Source organism: Scyliorhinus torazame, chromosome 2, assembly GCF_047496885.1.
Source record: "Scyliorhinus torazame isolate Kashiwa2021f chromosome 2, sScyTor2.1, whole genome shotgun sequence".
NCBI classification, from domain to species: Eukaryota; Metazoa; Chordata; class Chondrichthyes; order Carcharhiniformes; family Scyliorhinidae; genus Scyliorhinus; species Scyliorhinus torazame.
The window spans coordinates 273,861,565-273,881,431 of NC_092708.1; the positions used below are offsets into that span (position 1 = coordinate 273,861,565).

The window sequence follows — 19,867 nt, forward strand, 5'->3', positions numbered from 1 at the left end:
AAAAGTGAGTTGTTTGTGGTGCATCCAGGGGAGCAGAGTAGAGAAATAGAGGACCTACCGTTGAGGAAGGTAACAAGGGACTTTCGTTACCTGGGGATCCAGATAGCTAAGAATTGGGGCACATTGCATAGGTTAAATTTAACGCGGTTGGTGGAACAGATGGAGGAGGATTTCAAGAGATGGGATATGGTATCCCTGTCACTGGCAGGGAGGGTGCAGGCGGTTAAGGTGGTGGTCCTCCCGAGATTCCTCTTTGTGTTTCAGTGCCTCCCGGTGGTGATCACGAAGGCTTTTTTTAAAAGGATTGAAAAGAGCATCATGGGTTTTGTGTGGGCCGGGAAGACCCGAGAGTGAGGAAGGGATTCTTACAGCGTAGCAGGGATAGGGGGGGGCTGGCACTACCGAGCCTAAGTGAGTATTATTGGGCCGCTAATATTTCAATGGTGAGTAAGTGGATGGGAGAGGAGGAGGGAGCGGCGTGGAAGAGATTAGAGAGGGCGTCCTGTAGGGGGACTAGCCTACAGGCTATGGTGACAGCCCCATTGCCGTTCTCACCGAGGAACTACACCACAAGCCCGGTGGTGGTGGCTACACTGAAGATTTGGGGACAGTGGAGACGGCATAGGGGAAAGACTGGAGCCTTGGGGGGGTCCCCGATAAGAAACAATCATAGGTTTGCCCCGGGGGGAATGGATGGGGGATATGGAATGTGGCAAAGAGCAGGAATAACGCAACTGAAAGATCTGTTTGTGGATGGGAAGTTCGCGAGTCTGGGAGCGCTGACCGAGAAATATGGGTTGCCCCAAGGGAATGCATTCAGGTAGATGCAACTGAGGGCTTTTGCGAGGCAAAACATGACCTAACATGACCAGCTGGTCACTGTCCACTTTCTGTAGCTGCTCATTGTCCAATTTCTGCAGCTGGTCGTTGTCCACTTTCAGCAGCTGGTCATTGTCCACTTTCTGTAGCTGGCCATTGTCCACTTTCTGTAGCTGGTCATTGTCCACTTTCTGCAGATGGTCATTGTGGTCATTGTGGACACTGACCAGTTGCAGAAAGTGGACAATGACCAGCTGTGGGAAGTGGACAATGACCAGTTGCAGGAAGCGGACAATGACCAGCTGCAGAAAGTGGTCAATGACCAGCTACAGAAAGTGGACAATGACCAGCTGTGGAAAGTGGACACTGACCAGTTGCAGAAAGTGGACAATGACCAGCTGTGGGAAGTGGACAATGACCAGTTGCAGGAAGTGGACAATGACCAGCTACAGAAAGTGGACAATGACCAGCTGCGGCAAGTGGACAATCACCAGCTACAGAAAGTGGACAATGACCAGCTGCAGAAAGTGGACAATGACCAGCTACAGAAAGTGGACAATCACCAGCTACAGAAAGTGGACAATGACCAGCTGCAGAAAGTGGACAATGACCAGCTACAGAAAGTGGACAATGACCAGCTGCAGAAAGTGGTCAATGATCAGCTACAGACAGTGGACAATGATCAGCTACAGAAAGTGGACAATGACCAGCTACAGAAAGTGGACAATGACCAGCTGCAGAAAGTGGACAATGACCAGCTACAGAAAGTGGACAATGACCAGCTGCAGAAAGTGGTCAATGATCAGCTACAGAAAGTAGACAATGATCAGCTACAGAAAGTGGACAATGACCAGCTACAGAAAGTGGACAATGACCAGCTGCAGAAAGTGGACAATGACCAGCTACAGAAAGTGGACAATGACCAGCTGCAGAAAGTGGACAATGACCAGTTGCAGAAAGTGGACAATGACCAGCTACAGAAAGTGGACAATGACCAGCTACAGAAAGTGGACAATGACCAGCTACAGAAAGTGGACAGTGACCAGCTGCAGAAAGTGGACAATGGCCAGCTACAGAAAGTGAACAATGACCAGCTGCAGAAAGTGGACAATGGCCAGCTACAGAAAGTGGACAATCACCAGCTGCAGAAAGTGAACAATGACCAGCTGCAGAAAGTGGACAATGGCCAGCTACAGAAAGTGGACAATGACCAGCTACAGAAAGTGAACAATGACCAGCTGCAGAAAGTGGACAATGGCCAGCTACAGAAAGTGGACAATCACCAGCTGCAGAAAGTGGACAATGACCAGCTACTGAAAGTGGACAATAACCAGCTACAGAAGGTGGACAATGACCAGCTGCGGAAAGTGGACAATGACCAGCTACAGAAAGTTGACAAAGATCAGCTGCAGAAAGTGGACAATGATCAGCTGCAGAAAGTGGTCAATGACCAGCTACAGAAAGTGGACAATGACCAGCTGTGGGAAGTGGACACTGACCAGTTGCAGAAAGTGGACAATGACCAGCTGTGGGAAGTGGACAATGACCAGTTGCAGGAAGCGGACAATGACCAGCTACGGAAAGTGGACAATGACCAGCTGCGGCAAGTGGACAATGACCAGCTGTGGGAAGTGGACAATGACCAGTTGCAGAAAGTGGACAATGACCAGCTACAGAAAGTGGACAATCACCAGCTACAGAAAGTGGACAATCACCAGCTACAGAAAGTGGACAATGACCAGCTACAGAAAGTGGACAATGACCAGCTGCAGAAAGTGGACAATGACCAGCTGTGGGAAGTGGACAATGACCAGTTGCAGGAAGTGGACAATGACCATCTGCAGAAAGTGGACAAAGACCAGCTACAGAAAGTGGACAATGACCAGCTGCAGAAAGTGGACAATGACCATCTGCAGAAAGTGGACAATGACCAGCTACAGTAAGTGGACAATGACCAGCTACAGAAAGTGGACAATGACCAGCTGCAGAAAGTGGACAATGACCAGCTACAGAAAGTGGACAATGACCAGCTGCAGAAAGTGGATAATGACCAGCTACAGAAAGTGGACAATGACCTGCTGCAGAAAGTGGACAATGACCAGCTACAGAAAGTGGACAATGACCAGCTACAGAAAGTGGACAATGACCAGCTGCAGAAAGTGGACAATGACCAGCTGCAGAAAGTGGACAATGACCAGCTACAGAAAGTGGACAATGACCAGCTGCAGAAAGTGGACAATGACCAGCTACAGAATGTGGACAATGATCAGCTACAGAAAGTGGACAATGACCAGTTGCAGAAAGTGGACAATGACCAGCTGCAGAATGTGGACAATGACCAGCTGTGGAAAGTGGACAATGACCAGCTACAGAAAATGGACAATGACCAGCTGCAGAAAGTGGACAATGACCAGCTACTGAAAGTGGACAATGACCAGCTGCAGAAAGTGGACAATGACCAGCTGCAGAAAGTGGACAATGACCAGCTGCAGAAAGTGGACAATGACCAGCTGCAGAAAGTGGACAATGACCAGCTGCGGAAAGTGGACAATGACCACCTGCAGAAAGTGGACAATGACCAGCTACAGAAAGTGGACAATGGCCAGCTACAGAATGTGGACAATGACCAGCTGCTGAAAGTGGACAACGACCAGCTGCAGAAAGTGGACAATGACCAGCTACAGAAAGTGGACAATGTCCAGCTACAGAAAGTCGACAACGACCAGCTACAGAAAGTGGACAATGACCAGCTACAGAAAGTGGACAATGACCAGCTACAGAAAGTCGACAATGACCAGCCACAGAAAGTGGATAATGACCAGCTGCAGAAAGTGGACAATGAGCAGCTGCGGAAATTGGACAATGACCAGCTACAGAAAGTGGACAATGGCCAGCTGCAGAAAGTGGACAATGACCAGCTACAGAAAGTGGACAATGACCAGTTGCGGAAATTTGACAATGACCAGCTACAGAAAGTGGACAATCACCAGTTGCGGAAATTGGACAATGATCAGTTGCGGAAAGTGGACAACGACCAGCTACAGAAAGTGGATGCCAACCAGCTGCAGAAAGAGTCCATTTTCTGCAGCTGGCACAGTAGCACAGGGGTTAGCACTGTTGCTTCACAGTGCCAGAGTCCCAGGTTCGATTCCCGACTAGGGTCACTGTCGGAGTCTGCATGTTCTCCCCGTGTCTGCGTGGGTTTCCACCGGGAACTCCGGTTTCTTCTCAAAAGTTCGAAAGATGTGCTGTTAGGTTAATTGGATGATGTCCAGCTGCAGATAGACCTGGGCAAACTTAGGGGCAGCACGGTAGCCTTGTGGATAGCACAATTGCTTCACAGCTCCAGGGTCCCAGGTTCGATTCCGGCTTGGGTCACTGTCTGTGCGGAGTCTGCACATCCTCCCCGTGTGTGCGTGGGTTTCCTCCGGGTGCCCCGGTTTCCTCCCACAGTCCAAAGATGTGCAGGTTAGGTGGATTGGCCATGATAAAATTGCCCTTAGTGTCCAAAATTGCCCTTAGTGTTGGGTGGGGTTATGGGGATAGGGTGGCGGTGTTGACCTTGGGTAGAGTGCTCTTTCCAAGAGCCGGTGCAGACTCGATGGGCCGAATGGCCTCCTTCTGCACTGTAAATTCTATGATAATCTATGAAACTCCAGGGGAAGAACTGGGGAAGCTGCAGAGCTTTGGTGCTTGGGTGGGTTAGTTCCTCTGTGACTTTTGACAATGTAGATTATGTTAGAGATTGCTGCCTTTAAGCTTCTATGTTTTGGTCCACGCATAAACTAGTTTTGCACCAATAACACAAATATTACCACATTATTTTGAGGTTTTCGCAAATGGACCTTTTTGTTTTAAAGTAAAACAGAAACAGTGCTCATTAAAAACGCATCATTTTTTCGTTTAATAATTCTGATACTGAAGTGACTGTGATTAATATTAGCAGAAGCAAAGTTGACAATCTACATCAGATAATTAAAGGCTGACTATACACCTAACTATATTGGCCAACAGTTCACTGGGGCAAAGGTCATAATTTGTTCCTCTCCATCATATAGCAAGAGATAGTTTGAAAAGTACCTTTGTTAAAATCCACATTTGATGGTAGTGTGCCTTTACATACATGGTAGGGCAACAGTTTGAAAACTGTGTCCTCAAAGGAATTAAAAGGAGTGTTGTAATCAGGTTGCATAACAGAGCTCTGGTCCTTGCAGAACTTTTCAAGTAACCTGTTTGTGCCACAATTAAAAAAAGACAAACAGTTAGTAACACAGCTGAAAACAGATTATCTGGTTGATTTCACATGGCCAGTGTCCAGTGGCGCACCTCAGGAATCTGTGCTGGGTCCCCTATTGTTTGTCATTTATATAAATGACTTGATGACTATGTGGCGGGTAAGATCAGTAAGTTTGAGGATGACACAAAGATAGGCCGGGTGGTTAACAGTGAGGTTGATTGTCTTGGGTTACAGGAAGATATTCACAGGATGGTCAAATGGCTGAAAAGTGGCTGATGAAATTTAACTCTGAAAAGTGTGAGGTGATACACTCTGGAAGGAATAATGTGACAAGGAAGTATTCAATGAATGGCCTGACACTGAGATATTCTGAAGAACAAAGGGACCTTGGTTATTTGACCATAGATCTCTGAAGGCAGATTAATAGGATGGTGAAAAAGGCATATGGGACACTTTATCAATCGAGGCATAGATTCCAAAAGCAGAGAGGTCATGTTGGAGTTGTATATAACTTTGGTGAGGGCACAGCTGGAGAACTGTGTGCAATTCTGGTCACCCATTATAGGAAGAATGTGATTGCACTGGAGGGAGTGCAGAGGCGTTGCCTGGGATGGAACATTTAAGTTATGAAGAGAGGTTGGATAGGCTTGGGTTGTTTTCGCTGGAGCAGAGAAAACTGAGTGGCGACCTGCTTGAGGTGTACAAGGTTATGAGGGGCATGGACAGGGTGATTAGGGAGCAGCTGTTCCTCTTAGTTGAATGGTCAGTTACGAGGTGACACACATTCAAGGTGAGGGGCAGGAGATTTAGGGGATTTGAGGAAAAACCTTTTTACACAGAGGGTGGTGACGGTCCGGAATGCACTGCCTGGAAGGAGGGTAAAGGCGGGTTGCCTCCCATCCTTTAAAAAGTACCTGGATGACACTTGGCATGTCATAATATTCAAGGCTATGGGTCAAGTGCTAACAAATGGGATTAGGTAGGCAGGTCAGGTGTTTTGCATGTATCAATGCAGACTCGATGGGCATCTTCTGTGCTGTATTATTCTGTGATGGCTGTTTGTGGGAGCTTGCTGTACATGAATTGGCTGCTGTATATTCTACACTGCAACGGTGACTATAACTCAAAGTCCTTCATTGGTTGTAAAATGCTTTGGAACATTCTGAGGTTGTGAATGGTGCTGTATGATGCACGTTCTCTCTTTTCACTTTAAAAAAACTTAATTCAGCAAATTTCCACCATACATCTGGATGAAGGGTCAATACCCAACAGTTCAGTTCACAATAATTGAACTTGACAGCATAACACAAATTCCACTTCCCCGATTCTGTAGAATTTTGTATGCCAGACTATGAGCAGAACGTACATGTGCTGTACGCCTGGTCCATAAATTTACTGCTTCAAGCAAGTTGCATTTTGCGGAGGAGATATATTCAAGGTAGTTGGTTTAGAATCGTACAGAACAGTAAGAGTTCATTTGAAAAACTATTATTCTTTCATGGGATGTGGGCATATCCGACTAGGTTGGCATTTATTGGCCCGTCCTAATTGCCCTCAAAGGTGGTGGTGAGCTGCCTTCTTGAACTGCTGCAGTCCATCTGGTGAAGGTACACACACCATGATGTTCGGGAGGAAGTTCCAGGATTTTGACCGAGTGACAATGAAGGGATGGTGATATGGTTCCATCAGGATTGTGAGTGATTGGGAGGGGAACCTCCAGGTGTGGTGAAACAATGCACCTTTCCTTCTAGGTGACAGAGGTCACAGATTTGGAAGGTGTTTTCAAGGGAGCCTTGGTGAGTTGCAGTGCATCTTGTAGATAAAACACACTGTTGCTACTGTGCATCGATGGTGGAGAGAGGATGCAGCACGGTAGCACAATAAGTAGCACTGTTGCTTCACAGTGCCAGGGTCCCAGGTTCGATTCCCAGCTTGGGTCACTGTCTGTGTGGAATCTGCACGTTCTCCCTGTGTCTGCGTGGGTTTCCTCCGGGTGCTCCGGTTTCCTCTCACAAATCCCAAAACACATGCTGTTAGGTGAATTGGACATTCTGAATTCTGTATCCGAACAGGCGCCGGAATGTGGCGACTAGGGGATTTTCGCAGTAACTTGATTGCAGTGTTAATGTAAGCCTACTTGTGACAATAAAGATTATCATTACTATCAAATGGGCATTCTTCTGGATGTTGTGGACCATCCTCAATGTTGTTGGAGCTGCACTCATGCTGGCGGGTGGAATGCATTCCATCACACTCCAGATTTGTGCCTTGTTGATCATGGATGGGCTTTTGTGAGTGAAGAGCTGAGTTCCTGACCTCTGACCTGCCCTTCTCGCCACAGTATTTATATGGCTGGTCCAGTTCAGTTTCTGATCAACGATAATCCCCAGGATGCTGATAGTGGGGGATTCAGATATGACAATACAGTTGAATGTCAAAGAAACTTGATTGGATTCTCTCTTGTTGGAGATGGTCATTGCCTGGCACCTGTGTGGTGCAAATGTCATCACTTGTCAGCCCAGCCCAAGCCAGAATGTTGTCCAGATCTTGTTGTATATGGACACGGACTGCTTCAATATCTGAGAAGCCATGAATGGTGCTGAACATTGTGCAATCATCAGCAAAGATCCCTATTTCTGACCATCTCATGGAGGGAAGGTTAAACAGCTGAAGATAGTTGGGCCTACTCTGAGAAACTCCCTGTAGCAATGTCCTGAAGCTGAGGTGATTGACCTCAAACCATCTTCCTAGGTTGCTAGGTGTGACTCCAACCAAATTTCCCCGATTGCCATTTGAGTTCAGTTTTGCAAGGGTTCCTTAATACCACACTCGATCAGATGCTACCTTGATGTCAATGGCAGTCACCCTTGCCGGACCTCTTGAGTTCAGCTCTGCTGTCCATTATTTTGGACCAACGATATTGTGATCAATGTAGGAGTTTCAGGTATATTGTACTGTAGGTATTGGGTGCAGTAAGGGTTAAAAGCCTGGGTTGTGTGTATGACTGCTGCAGTAGTGTTTTTTGAAGAATCTTGGTTTTGAGAGCCAGAATTGCAATTAAGGCATCATAAATGCTTGGGCTAATGGAACTGTGTTTGGATTACGAGGGTTCCATGTGGAGTTAATTAGATACATTGTGTTTCAGCTTGGTACGGTGAGGTAATTAATGGGAGGAGCTACGAAATCTTGTATTTTGCAGAAAAAACAGGTCCGTTGAGTTTTAAACTGGGTTGTGGGCAGAGGTCAAGCATCTGCTGTCACAATCCGGCTGATCACGTGGAATGTGAGAGGCCTAAATGGGCCGGTTAAGAGGGCCCGAGTGTTCGCGCTCCTAAAGGGACTGAAGGCAGACGTGGTCATGCTTGAGGAGACATATCTGAAGGTGGCAAACCAGGTTAGGTTAAGGAAGGGATGGGTGGGACAGGTGTTCCATTTGGGGCTGGATGCGAAGAATAGAGGGGTGGCAATACTGGTGGGAAAGCAGGTGTCGTTTGAGGCCAAGAACATAGCAGCAGATAAGGGAGGCTGATACGTGATGGTGAGTGGTAGGATGGTGGGAGGTGGTACTGGTGAATGTATATGCCCCGAACAGGGATGATGCTGGATTCATGAAACGGATGTTGGGGCGTATTCCAGACCTGGAGGTAGGGAGCTTGATAATGGGTGGGGATTTTAACACGGTGCTGGACCCAGCATTAGATTGTTCCAGATCTAGGACGGGGAAGAGGCCAGCTGCGGCCAAGGTGCTTAGGGGGTTTATGGACCAGATGGGGGGAGTAGATCCGTGGAGATTTGCCAGGCCTTTGGCCAGAGAATTTTCTTTTTTCTCCCACGTACATAAGGCCTACTCCCGGATAGATTTTTTTGTTCTGGGCAGGGCATTGATCCCGAAAGTGGAGGGAACGGAGTATTCGGCCATAGCCATTTCAGACCATGCCCCGCATTGGGTGGAGTTAGAGCTGGGGGAGGAGAGGGACCAACGCCCGTTGTGGAGGTTGGATGTGAGACTGCTGGCAGACGAGGAAGTGTGCGGGAGTGTATTGAAAGGTATCTGGAGGCCAACGACAACGGGGAGCTGCAGGTGGGAGTAGTATGGGAGGCGCTGAAGGCGGTGGTCAGGGGAGAGTAATCTCCATCAGGGCTCATAGGGTGAAGAGAGAGGGCAGGGAAAGGGAGAGGTTAGTAAGGGAGATTTTAAGGGTGGACAGGAGCTATGCAGAGGCTCCTGATGAGGGACTACTCAGGGAGAGACGAAGTCTCCAGACGGAGTTCGACCTGTTGACCACAGGGAAGGCAGAGGCACAGTGGAGGAGGGCACAGGGGGCGATATATGAATATGGGGAGAAGGCGAGCCGGATGCTGGCACATCACTTCCGTAAGAGGATGGCAGCGAGGGAAATAGGCGGAGTCAAAGATGCCAGGGGAACTACGGTGCGGAGTGCGGGGAAAATGAATGAGGCTTTTAAGGCCTTTTATGAGGAATTGTATAGGTCCCAGCCCCCAGGGGGGAAAGAGGGGATGCGATGATTCTTGGACCAACTGGAGTTCCCGAGGGTGGAGGAGCAGGAGGTGGCTGGTTTGGGGGTGCCAATTGGGGTGGAGCAGCTGGTTAAAGGACTGGGGAGTATGCAGGCAAGGAAGGCCCCGGGGCCGGATGGGTTCCCGGTGGAGTTTTATGGGAAGTATGTAGACCTGTTAGCCCCGTTGCTGGTAAGGACCTTCAATGAAGCAAGAGAGGCGACAATGTCGGAGGCGATGATCTCTTTGATCTTGAAGCGGGATAAGGACCCACTGCAATGTGGGTCGTATAGACCGATCTCGCTCCTTAATGTAGATGATAAGCTGCTGGCAAAAATGTTGGCCACGAGGATTGAGGACTGTGTCCCGGGGGTGATTCACGAGGACCAGACGGGATTCGTAAAGGGTAGACGGTTAAATACTAATGTGCGAAGGCTCCTAAATGTGATAATGATGCCATCGGTGGAGTGAGAAGCGGAGATAGTGACAGCCATGGACGCGGAGAAGGCCTTTGATCAGGTGGAGTGGGAGTATCTCTGGGAAGCGTTGAGGAGGTTTGGGTTTGGGGGAGGGTTTATTAGTTGGGTTAAACTCCTGCATAAAGCCCCGGTGGCGAGTGTGGTCACGAACCGGCGGAGGTCGGAGTATTTCCGGCTGTATCGAGGGCCGAGGCAGGGGTGCCCCCGGTCCCCTCTGCTGTTTGCATTAGCAATTGAACCTTTGGCCATAGCGTTAAGGGAGTTGGGGAAATGGAAGGGGGTGGTTCGAGGGGGAGAGGAACATCGAGTGTCGCTGTACGCAGCCGACCTGTTGCTGTATGTGACGGATCCAGTGGAGGGGATGGTGGAGGTAATGCAGATCCTACGGGAGTTTGGAGATTTTTCGGGCTATAAGCTCAATGTGGGAAAGAGTGAGCTCTTTGTGATCCATCCGGGGGACCAGGGAAGAGGGATAGACGACCTACCCTTGAGGAATGACGGAAAGGAGCTTCCGATACTTGGGGATTCAGGTAGCTAGGAGCTGGGGGGCACTGCACAAACTTAATTTGACGTGGTTGGTGGAACAAATGGAGGAGGATTTTAAAAGGTGGGACATGTTGCCACTCTCGTTGGCGGGTAGGGTACAGTCGGTTAAAATGGTGGTCCTCCCGAGATTTCTTTTTGTATTCCAATGCCTCCCAATTGTGATTACTAAGGCCTTCTTTAAGAGGGTAAGCAGGAGCATTATGGGATTTGTGTGGGCGGCAAGACCCCGCGGGTAAGGAGGGGGTTCTTGGAGCATAGCAGAGATAGAGGAGGGTTGGCGTTGCCGAATTTGGATCGTTACTATTGGGCAGCCAACGTGGCAATGATCCGTAAGTGGGTGATGGAGGGAGAGGGGGCGGCGTGGAAGAGGTTGGAGATGGCGTCCTGCAAGGGAACGAGCCTGGGGACGCTGGTGACGGCACCGCTGCCGCTCTCAACGACAAGGTACACCACGAGCCCGGTGGTGGCGGCAACGCTAAAGATCTGGGGGCAGTGGAGACGGCACAGGGGTGTGATGGGAGCCTCGGTGTGGTCCCCAATTAGAGACAACCATCGGTTTGTCCCAGGAAGGATGGACGGGGGGGGTTTCAAAGCTGGCATCGGGCAGGGATTAGAAGAATGGGGACCTGTTCATTGACGGGACGTTTGCGAGCTTAGGGGCGCTGGAGGAGAAGTTTGGGCTACCCCCAGGAAACGCTTTCAGGTACATGCAAGTGAGGGCGTTTGTGAGGCGGCAGGTGAGGGAATTTCCGCTACTCCCGGCACAGAGGATTCAAGATAGGGTGATCTCGGGCGTATGGGTCGGAGAGGGCAAGGTGTCGGCGATATACCAGGAGATGAAAGAGGGGGAGGTTTTGGTAGAGGAGCTGAAGGGTAAATGGGAGGAGGAGTTGGGGGAGGAGATTGAGGAGGGGCTATGGGCTGATGCCCTAAGTAGAGTTAATTCCTCTTCTTTGTGTGCCAGGCTTAACCTGATACAATGCAAGGTGGTTCATAGAGCGCATATGACGGGGGCGAGGCTGAGTAGGTTCTTTGGGGTGGAGGACAGATGTGGGAGGTGCTCAGGAAGTCCGGCGAACCATGTCCATATGTTTTGGTCATGCCCGGCACTGGAGGGGTTCTGGAGGGGAGTGGCGGGAACAGTATCTAAGGTGGTGAAAGTCCGGGTCAAGCCAAGCTGGGGGCTAGCACTATTTGGAGTAGTGGACGAGCCGGGAGTGCAGGAGGCGAAAGAGGCCTTTGCGTCCCTAGTAGCCCGGCGAAGGATCTTGCTAATGTGGAAGGAAGCGAAGACCCCTAGCGTGGAGGCCTGAATAAATGATATGGCTGGGTTTATCAAGTTGGAAAGGATAAAGTTTGCCTTGAGAGGGTCTGCGCAGAGGTTCTACAGGCGGTGGCAACCGTTCCTAGATCATCTCGCGGAGCGTTAGATGAAGGTCGGACAACAGCAACAGCAACCCGGGGGAGGGGGGGGGGGGGGAGGTTCTCTGGGGGACATTTGAGCAAGAAAACACATGAATGATCCGGAAACTGACATGTACGGGAAGAATCCAATGTACAAAGTTCTGTATCTTATTGGGGGGGGTTCCAAGCAGTTCAGAATTGTGTGGATGGAGGATGAGCTGAAACAAGCGGAGAAGCAGCTTCTGAAGAAATACAGCCAGAGTTTCTGCATGGTTCCGACAGGATTCAGGCCTATCTCTTACAACAGTCTCAAACTAGAGTATCTTGACATCTCTGTACAGCGGGCATTCCTGAATGCTAATTGTATTGAAAGTGGATTGAGAGTGAAGATGGTTTTGTTGCTCGAGTGGGAATAAAGAAAGCAGTTAAAGATTATTGTGCCACTGTAATGATTAGCATTGTTTAAGCGGTAATAGTAAGCTATTTTCCTTGTGTGATACATAGATACATAGAAGATAGGAGCAGGAGAGGCCTTTTGGCCCTTCGAGCCTGCACCGCCATTCATCACAATCATGGCTGAACATCCAACTCAATAGCCTAATCCTGCTTTCTCCCCATAGCCTTTGATCCCATTCTCCACAAGTGCTATATCTAGCTGCCTCTTGAATATATTCAAAGTTTTAGCATCAGCTACTTCCTGTGGTAATGAATTCCACAGGCTCACCACTCTTTGTGTGAAGAAATGTCTCCTTATATCTGTCCGAAATGGTTTACCCTGAATCCTCAGACTGTGATCCCTGGTTCTGGACTCACCCATCATTGGTAACATCTACACTGCATCTACCCTGTCTAGTCCCGTTAAAATTTTATAAGTCTCTATGAGATCCCCCCTCATTCCTCTGAACTCCAACGAGAACAATCCCAACCTAGTCAATCTCTGCTCCATATGACAGTCCCGCCATCCCTGGAATAAGTCTGGTAAACCTTCGCTACACTCCCTCGAGAGCAAGAACATCCTTCCTCAGAGAAGAAGGCCAAAACTGCACACAATACTCCAGGTGTGGCCTCACCAAGGCCCTGTGCAATTGCAGCAACACATCCCTGCTTCTGTACTCGAAACCTCTCACAATGAAGGCCAACATACCATTAGCCTTCTTTACCGCCTGCTGCACCTGCATGCTTACCTTCAGCGAATGGTGCACAAGGACACCCAGGTCCCGCTGCACACTCCCTTCTCCCAATTTACAACCATTCAGGTAGTAATCTGCCTTCCTGTTTTTGCTTCCATAGTGAATAACCTCACACTTATCCAAATTATACTGCATCTGCCATTGGTTTGCCCACTTGCCCAACCTGTCCAGATCATGCTGTAGGATCCTTACATCCTCATCACAATAAAGGTTATTTTATATAAAGATATTTTAATACTGTGTTAGTAATACAGTTTGTTTTAATATACCATATCCCTATTTTGCGTGAAATCACTCCTGGAGGGAGGTATCCTTTCTTCACAGTCTTACAAAATTAAAATAATAATTGGGGTTTTTGTCCAGTATCCTAGCCATTGTTGTGTCCGGTCCGGGATTGTAATAATATAATGAGGTCAGGAGCTAAATGGCCCTGGCGAAACCCAAACAGAGCATGCGTGAGCAGGTTATTGCTGAATAAGTGCTGCTTGATAACGCCGATGACGACACCTTCATTCACTTTATTGATGATCGAGAATAAACTGCTTAGGTGATAATTGGCTGTTTTGGATTTGTATTGCTTTTCATGGACAGGCATACCTGGGCAATTTTTGACATTACCGGCTAGATGCCAGTATTGTAGCTTTACTGGAACAGCTTGGCTAGAGGTGCAGCTATTTTTGGATCACAAGTCTTCGGGAACATTGCCAGAATACATCAGAGCCCACAGCCTTTGCAGTATCCAGTGCCTTCGGCTTTTTCTTGATATCAACGGTTGGTTTAGCACACTGGGCTAAATAGCTGGCTTTTAAAGCAGACCCAGGCAGGCCAGCAGCACGGTTCAATTCCCGTACCAGCCTCCCCGAACAGGCGCCGGAATGTGGCGACTAGGGGCTTGTCACAGTAACTTCATTTGAAGCCTACTTGTGACAATAAGCGATTTTCATTTCATTTCATATCACATGGGGTGAATCAAATTGGCTGAAGATGGAATCTGTGATGTTGGGCCAACAGGACAAGGCCGAGATGGATCATCTATTTGGCAATTCTGCTGAAGATTGTTGTAAATGCTGCAGCCATGTCTTTTGCACTGATGTGCTGGGCTCCCACATCATTGAGGATGTTTGTGGAGCCTCCTCCTCCTGTTTGTTGTTTCATTGTACGCCACCATTCAAGGCTGGATGTGGCAGGACTGCAGAGCTTAGATCTGATCCTTTGGTTTTGGAATTGCTCATCTCTGTCTATTACATGCTTCTTCTGCTTGGCATGCAAGTAGTCCTGTGGTGTAGCTTCACCAGGTTGACACCTCATATTTAGGTATGCCTGATGCTGCTCCTGGCATGCCCTCCTGCACTCTTCTTTGAACTAGGGTTGATCTCCTGGCTTGATGGTAATGGTAGAGTGGGGGATATGACGGGACACTAAGTTACAGATTGTGGTTGAATATGATACTGCTGCTGATGGCTCACATGGCTAAATCTGTTTGAAATCTATCCTCTTTAGCACTTTCATAGTGCTGCACAACACGATTGAGGGTACCCTCAATGTAAAGGTGGAACTTTGTCCTATTTGGCCAATCGTGTAGGAACATAGGAATGTTCAGTAGGCCATTTGGCCCCTCAAGCCTGCTTCACCATTCAACTAGATCGTGGCAGATCTTTTACCTCAACGTCACCTTCTCACATTATCCTCGTATCCTTGGATGTCATTGGTATCCAGAAATCTATTGACGTCTGGTTTCAACACACTCAATGACTGTCTTGTCTGTGCTGACTCTTTGAGAGAGCTGTTGAATTAATCACAGGGCCCCTTCTCTTTCTTCCATAGTTCTGTGATTATTTTCCCTTCAAGTGGGAAGCACTGATGAATTTTCTATTATTTCTGTTGTTTAAGCAGTGGAAATCCATTTGATGCTCAACCAAACCACATAGTCAAGACCAAGCATGATTAGACACTGGAGTACCAATTCAACTCACCCAGTCTGCAGCATATTCTGCTGCATGAACATTCCAAAGCGCTGTGTCGTCTCAAACTACTATTCTCACATATCTGATTCTAGTCAGTTTCAAGAAGCCAATGTGGTAGGTGGATTATTTTAAGGTACTTTGTGCAAAATAATGGGAGTAAAACTTGGAGAAAAAGAGAAAACAATGTTCATATTTTCTTGAAATACGTGCACAAAGGACAAACAGTTTTGGACAGAGTTGATGCACTTACATGTCTCCTCTGTTTATAGTGGTTGTTGCTGACTGCTTCAAATACCCAACTGGTTCTTCAAACTGCAAGATTCAAAAACAAAATATTTTAAAAATGTAACAGGATAAAAACGCCTTCTTTTCAATGACTTGCTGGAATTTGCACACAAGACAACATTTTCAGCAAATTTACAATTATTGCTGAAAAAAGAGACATAGTATTGAAGCTTTTTTTGGACTCATCAGAACTGCTGTTAAGATAAACCAACAGTAAAGGCAACAACTTATACTGCATGAGACGTGCTGACTGGTTGGTAACTGGACTCTAATTGGTAGAGGCATTTACAGAGAGAAGGAGCATGTCCACGCATTTCTGTCCCCCAATCTGTTTAGTTGGAAAAGGTGCAATGAATTATAGAATCGCTACAGTGCAGAAAGAGCCCATTTGGCCCATCAAGTTTCCACTGACCCTCTGGCCCAATCCCACTCTATCCCCATAACACCACCTGGGGGCAATTTAGCATGTCCAATCCACCTAACCTGCACATCTTTGGACTGCGGGAGGAAACAAGAGCACCCAGAGGAAACCCACGCAGACACGGGGAGAACATGTAAACTCCACACAGTCACCGGAGGTCAGAATCAAACCCAGGACTCTGGCACTGTGAGGCAGCAGTGCTAACCACTGTGCCACCGTGCAATCTGTGGACATGCTCCTTCTGTCTGTAAATGCCTCTACCAATTAGAGTCCATTTGCAAACCAGTCAACACTTTCTCCTCATGCAGTTTAAATTGTTCTTCCCTTTACTGTTGGTTCATATTGCGAGCTATTCTGATGAGAGCGAAAAGCTTCGATATCATGTTTCTTTTTTCAGCCGTACTCAGTTCTATATTACTAAATCGCTAAATTTACAATGGTAGCAGTACAACCCAGAGAGTAAGAAGAAAGTAAGAAGTTCCCATCAAGGGCGCGGGCGAGCGGAGCAGTAAGTGGGAGAATGGCGAGATCCGAATATGCCAGGACCTGGGAGCTGAGCTGGCGAGGAGGCGTGCAGGTTTTAACCGGGCGAAGGTGGTCCTCCACGGTAAAGGGGTGAAGTTTGGGCTCCTGCACCCGGCAAGACTGTGGGTAACATACCAGGACAGGCACCACTATTTTAATACCCCAGACGAGGCGTGGTCGTTCATAAGGCAGGAGGAGCTGGACCTGAACTAAGGGACTGCTGTATGGGGGTGAAATGTGCGGGTGGGGAGGGATCGAGGGGAGGACAGCGGGTAAAGCGTAGGTTTATGGGCATGTCTGCCCTAGTTTGGTTGGGGGTTCTGTTGTTTGTTTTGCTTGTTTTCCAGGTGTTTAATTTTCTAGGTGTGCGGTGCTAGGGGGTGGGAAACGCCCGGGACGGGCTGTCCGGCGCACGGGGAGGTCCCAGATGGCGCTTGCCCCTCTACTCTGCGGGGGAGGGGGGCCCGAAGGAGGTAACAAGTTAAGGGTCGGTATGTAGAGGCGGGAGCAGCCGGGGTCAGCATGGATGAGCTGACTCACGGAAGCACAATGGGGGGGAAACCAGAGCTAAGCGGATGCTTGGCAGGGGAGGTGGGGCCCGGGGGAGGGGGGGGGGTGTGGTGTTGCTGCTTTGCTGACTGAAGGGGAGCCAGGTGAGGGGTATGGATGGAGAGTCGGCGAGGGGGCCGCCAGGGGGAGAGCTGGAGGAGGGAGGCGGGGGCACGTGGTTGGCCGAAAAAGGGAGATGGCTAGTTGGCGGGATGGGGTGGTTACCCCCCCGCCCCGCCCCCGACCAGGCTGATCACGTGGAACGTGAGGGGCCTGAATGGGCCGGTCAAGCGGTCCCGCGTGTTCTCGCATTTAAAGGGGTTGAATTCTATGATAATTCTGTAAATTCTATGATAATCTATGATTAATCTAGGACAAAGGTTCGGCACAACATCGTGGGCCGAAGGGCCTGTTCTGTGCTGTATTTTTCTATGTTCTATGAAGGCGGACGTGGCCATGTTGCAAGAGTCGCACTTAAAGCTCGCGGACCAGACGAGGCTAAGGAAAGGATGGGTGGGACAGGTGTTTCACTCGGGGTTAGACTCAAAGATCAGAGGAGTGGCTCCTGATGAGAACCTTCAATGAGGCAAAGGCGAAAAGGATCCCCCCTCCGACAATGTCGCAGGCATTGATCTCGCTTATCCTGAAGAAGGAGAAGGATCCGCTTCAGTGTGGATCCTACAGGCCGATATTGCTCCTGAACGTGGATGCCAAACTGTTGGCAAAAAGCCTGGCCACCAGAATAGAGGACTGTGTCCCGAGAGTGATTGGGGAGGACCAGACGGGTTTTGATAAGGGCAGGCAGCTGAACGCGAATGTGAGGAGGCTCCTGAATATTATCATGATGCCCTCGGAGGGGGGGGGGAGGTGGAGGTGGTGGCTGCGATGGACGCGGAGAAGGCCTTTGACAGGGTGGAGTGGGAGTATCTGTCGGAGGCGCTAGGCAGGTTTGGATTTGAGGAGGGATTTATAGGGTGGGTCAAGCTGCTGCATCAGGCCCATCTGTAGCGAGTGTGTCCACAAACCGGCTAAGGTCAGAATATTTCAGGGTGCATCGGGGAACGAGACAGGGTGTCCCCTGTCCCCGGTGCTGTTTGCCCTGGCAATCGAGCCGTTGGTCATTGCGCTCAGGACTTTGGGGGATTGGAGGGGACTGGTGTGCGGAGGGGAGGAGCACCGGGTCTCCCTGTACGCAGAAGACCTGCTGTTGTATATTTCGGACCCGTTAGAGGGGATGGGGGAGGTCGTGCGGATCCTGGGGGACTTCGGGAGGTTCTCGGGGTATAAGTTGAACGTGGGGAAGAGTGAGCTGTTCGTGGTCCACGGTAGGGGCCAGGAGGAGAGACTGAGGGAGCTCCCGCTCAGGATAGTGGAGAGGAGCTTTCGGTACTTGGGGATACAAGGGGCCAGGAACTGGGATGCCCTGCAGAGGCTCAACTTAACCCGGCTAGTGGAGCAGATGGAGGGAGAGTGTAAAAGGTGGGATATGCTCTCGCTTTCCTTGGCAGGACGGGTGCAGACTGTGAAGATGACGGTTCTCCCCAGGTTCCTCTTCGTGTTTCAGTGCCTCCCCATTTTCATCCCCAAGTCCTTTTTCAAGCGGGTGAATAGGGTTGTTACGGGATTTGTGTGGGTGAATAAAACCCCGCGAGTCAAAAGGGTATTCTTGGAGCGTAGCCCGGGACACACACACACACACACTGGCTCTGCCGAACTTCTGGTTATTACTGGGCGGCCAATATGGCCATGATCAGGAGATGGATGATGGAGGAGGGGGCGGCATGGGGGCGGTTGGAGGCGGCGTTGTGTAGAGGCACCAGTCCAGGGGCACTTGTTACGGCTCCGCTGCCGTTCTCGCCGGCGCGATACACCACTAGTCTGGTGGTGACGGCGGCACTGAGGATCTGGGGGAGAGGAGGGGGCCTCGGTGTGGACCCCGATACGGAATAACCACAGGTTTGCTCCGGGTAGGTTGGATGGGGGATACCAAGGCTGGTATATAGGCAGGTATTAGGAGGATCGGGGACCTGTTTATAGACGGGACTTTCCCTAGCATGCAGGCGCTAGAGGAGAGGTTCGGCCTACCCCCGGGGAATGCGTTCAGGTACCCCCAGGGTCGGGACTTTCTTAGCAAACAGGTGGGGACATTTCCGTTGCGTAGGATCCAGGACAGGGTGGTGTCTGGCATCTGGGTAGGGGAGGGGAAGATGTCGGACATATATCAGGAGCTGCAGGAGGTGGAGAAAGCCTCAGTGGAGGAGTTGAATGGCAAGTGGGAGGAGGAGCTGGGTGAGGGCCTGTGGGCCGACGCCCTGGGCAGGGTGAACTCCTCCCCATCATGTGCCAGGCTCAGTTTAAGGTGGTGCATCGGGCGCATATAACGGCGGCAAGAATGAGTAAGTTTTTTGGGGTGGAGGACAGGTGCCCGAGATGTGCAGGGAGTGTGGCGAACCATACCCATATGTTTTGGGCATGCCCGGCGCTTAAAGAATTCTGGCAGGGGTTTGCGAGGGTGATGTCTAGGATTTTGGACACTCTGGTGAAGGCGAGTCCAACAGTAGCGATATTTGGGGTGTCGGAGCATCCGGGAGTGCAGGAAGTGAAAGAGGCCGAGGTACTGGCCTTTGCCTCCCTAGTAGCCCGGAGACGGATCTTACTGATGTGGAGGGACTCAAAACCCCCGGGTGTGGAGACCTGGGTTAGCGATATGGTGGGGTTCCTCAGCCTGGAGCGAATAATGTTCGCCTTGAGACGGTCCTTGATAGGGTTCTCCCGGCGGTGGCAACCTTGCCTTGACTTTCTAGGGGAGCAGTAAGTGTCAGCAGCAGCAGCATCCTGGGGGGGGGTTCAGGTGGGGGTACTGTTGATATAATGTGAGTTGGGCATGGAGAGAAAACCCACCTTGTTCTGTTTAAAAATAAAAACGCTCT

At 49.6% G+C, this 19,867-nt stretch overlaps 1 protein-coding gene across 6 annotated transcripts in view; it reads right to left on the reverse strand.

The window, feature by feature from the left end:
• The window catches only part of LOC140398702 (BRD4-interacting chromatin-remodeling complex-associated protein-like), a 215,432-nt gene that overhangs the window by 56,494 nt on the left and 139,071 nt on the right, over nucleotides 1–19,867 (reverse strand). For all 6 annotated transcript variants that reach the window (XM_072487720.1, XM_072487732.1, XM_072487729.1 and 3 more), the window contains 2 exons: nucleotides 15,408–15,469; nucleotides 4,900–5,048 (listed from right to left, as the gene is read on the reverse strand). In XM_072487720.1, the coding sequence (XP_072343821.1) occupies nucleotides 4,900–5,048; nucleotides 15,408–15,469 (211 nt within the window). The remainder of the gene's footprint in view (nucleotides 1–4,899; nucleotides 5,049–15,407; nucleotides 15,470–19,867) is intronic.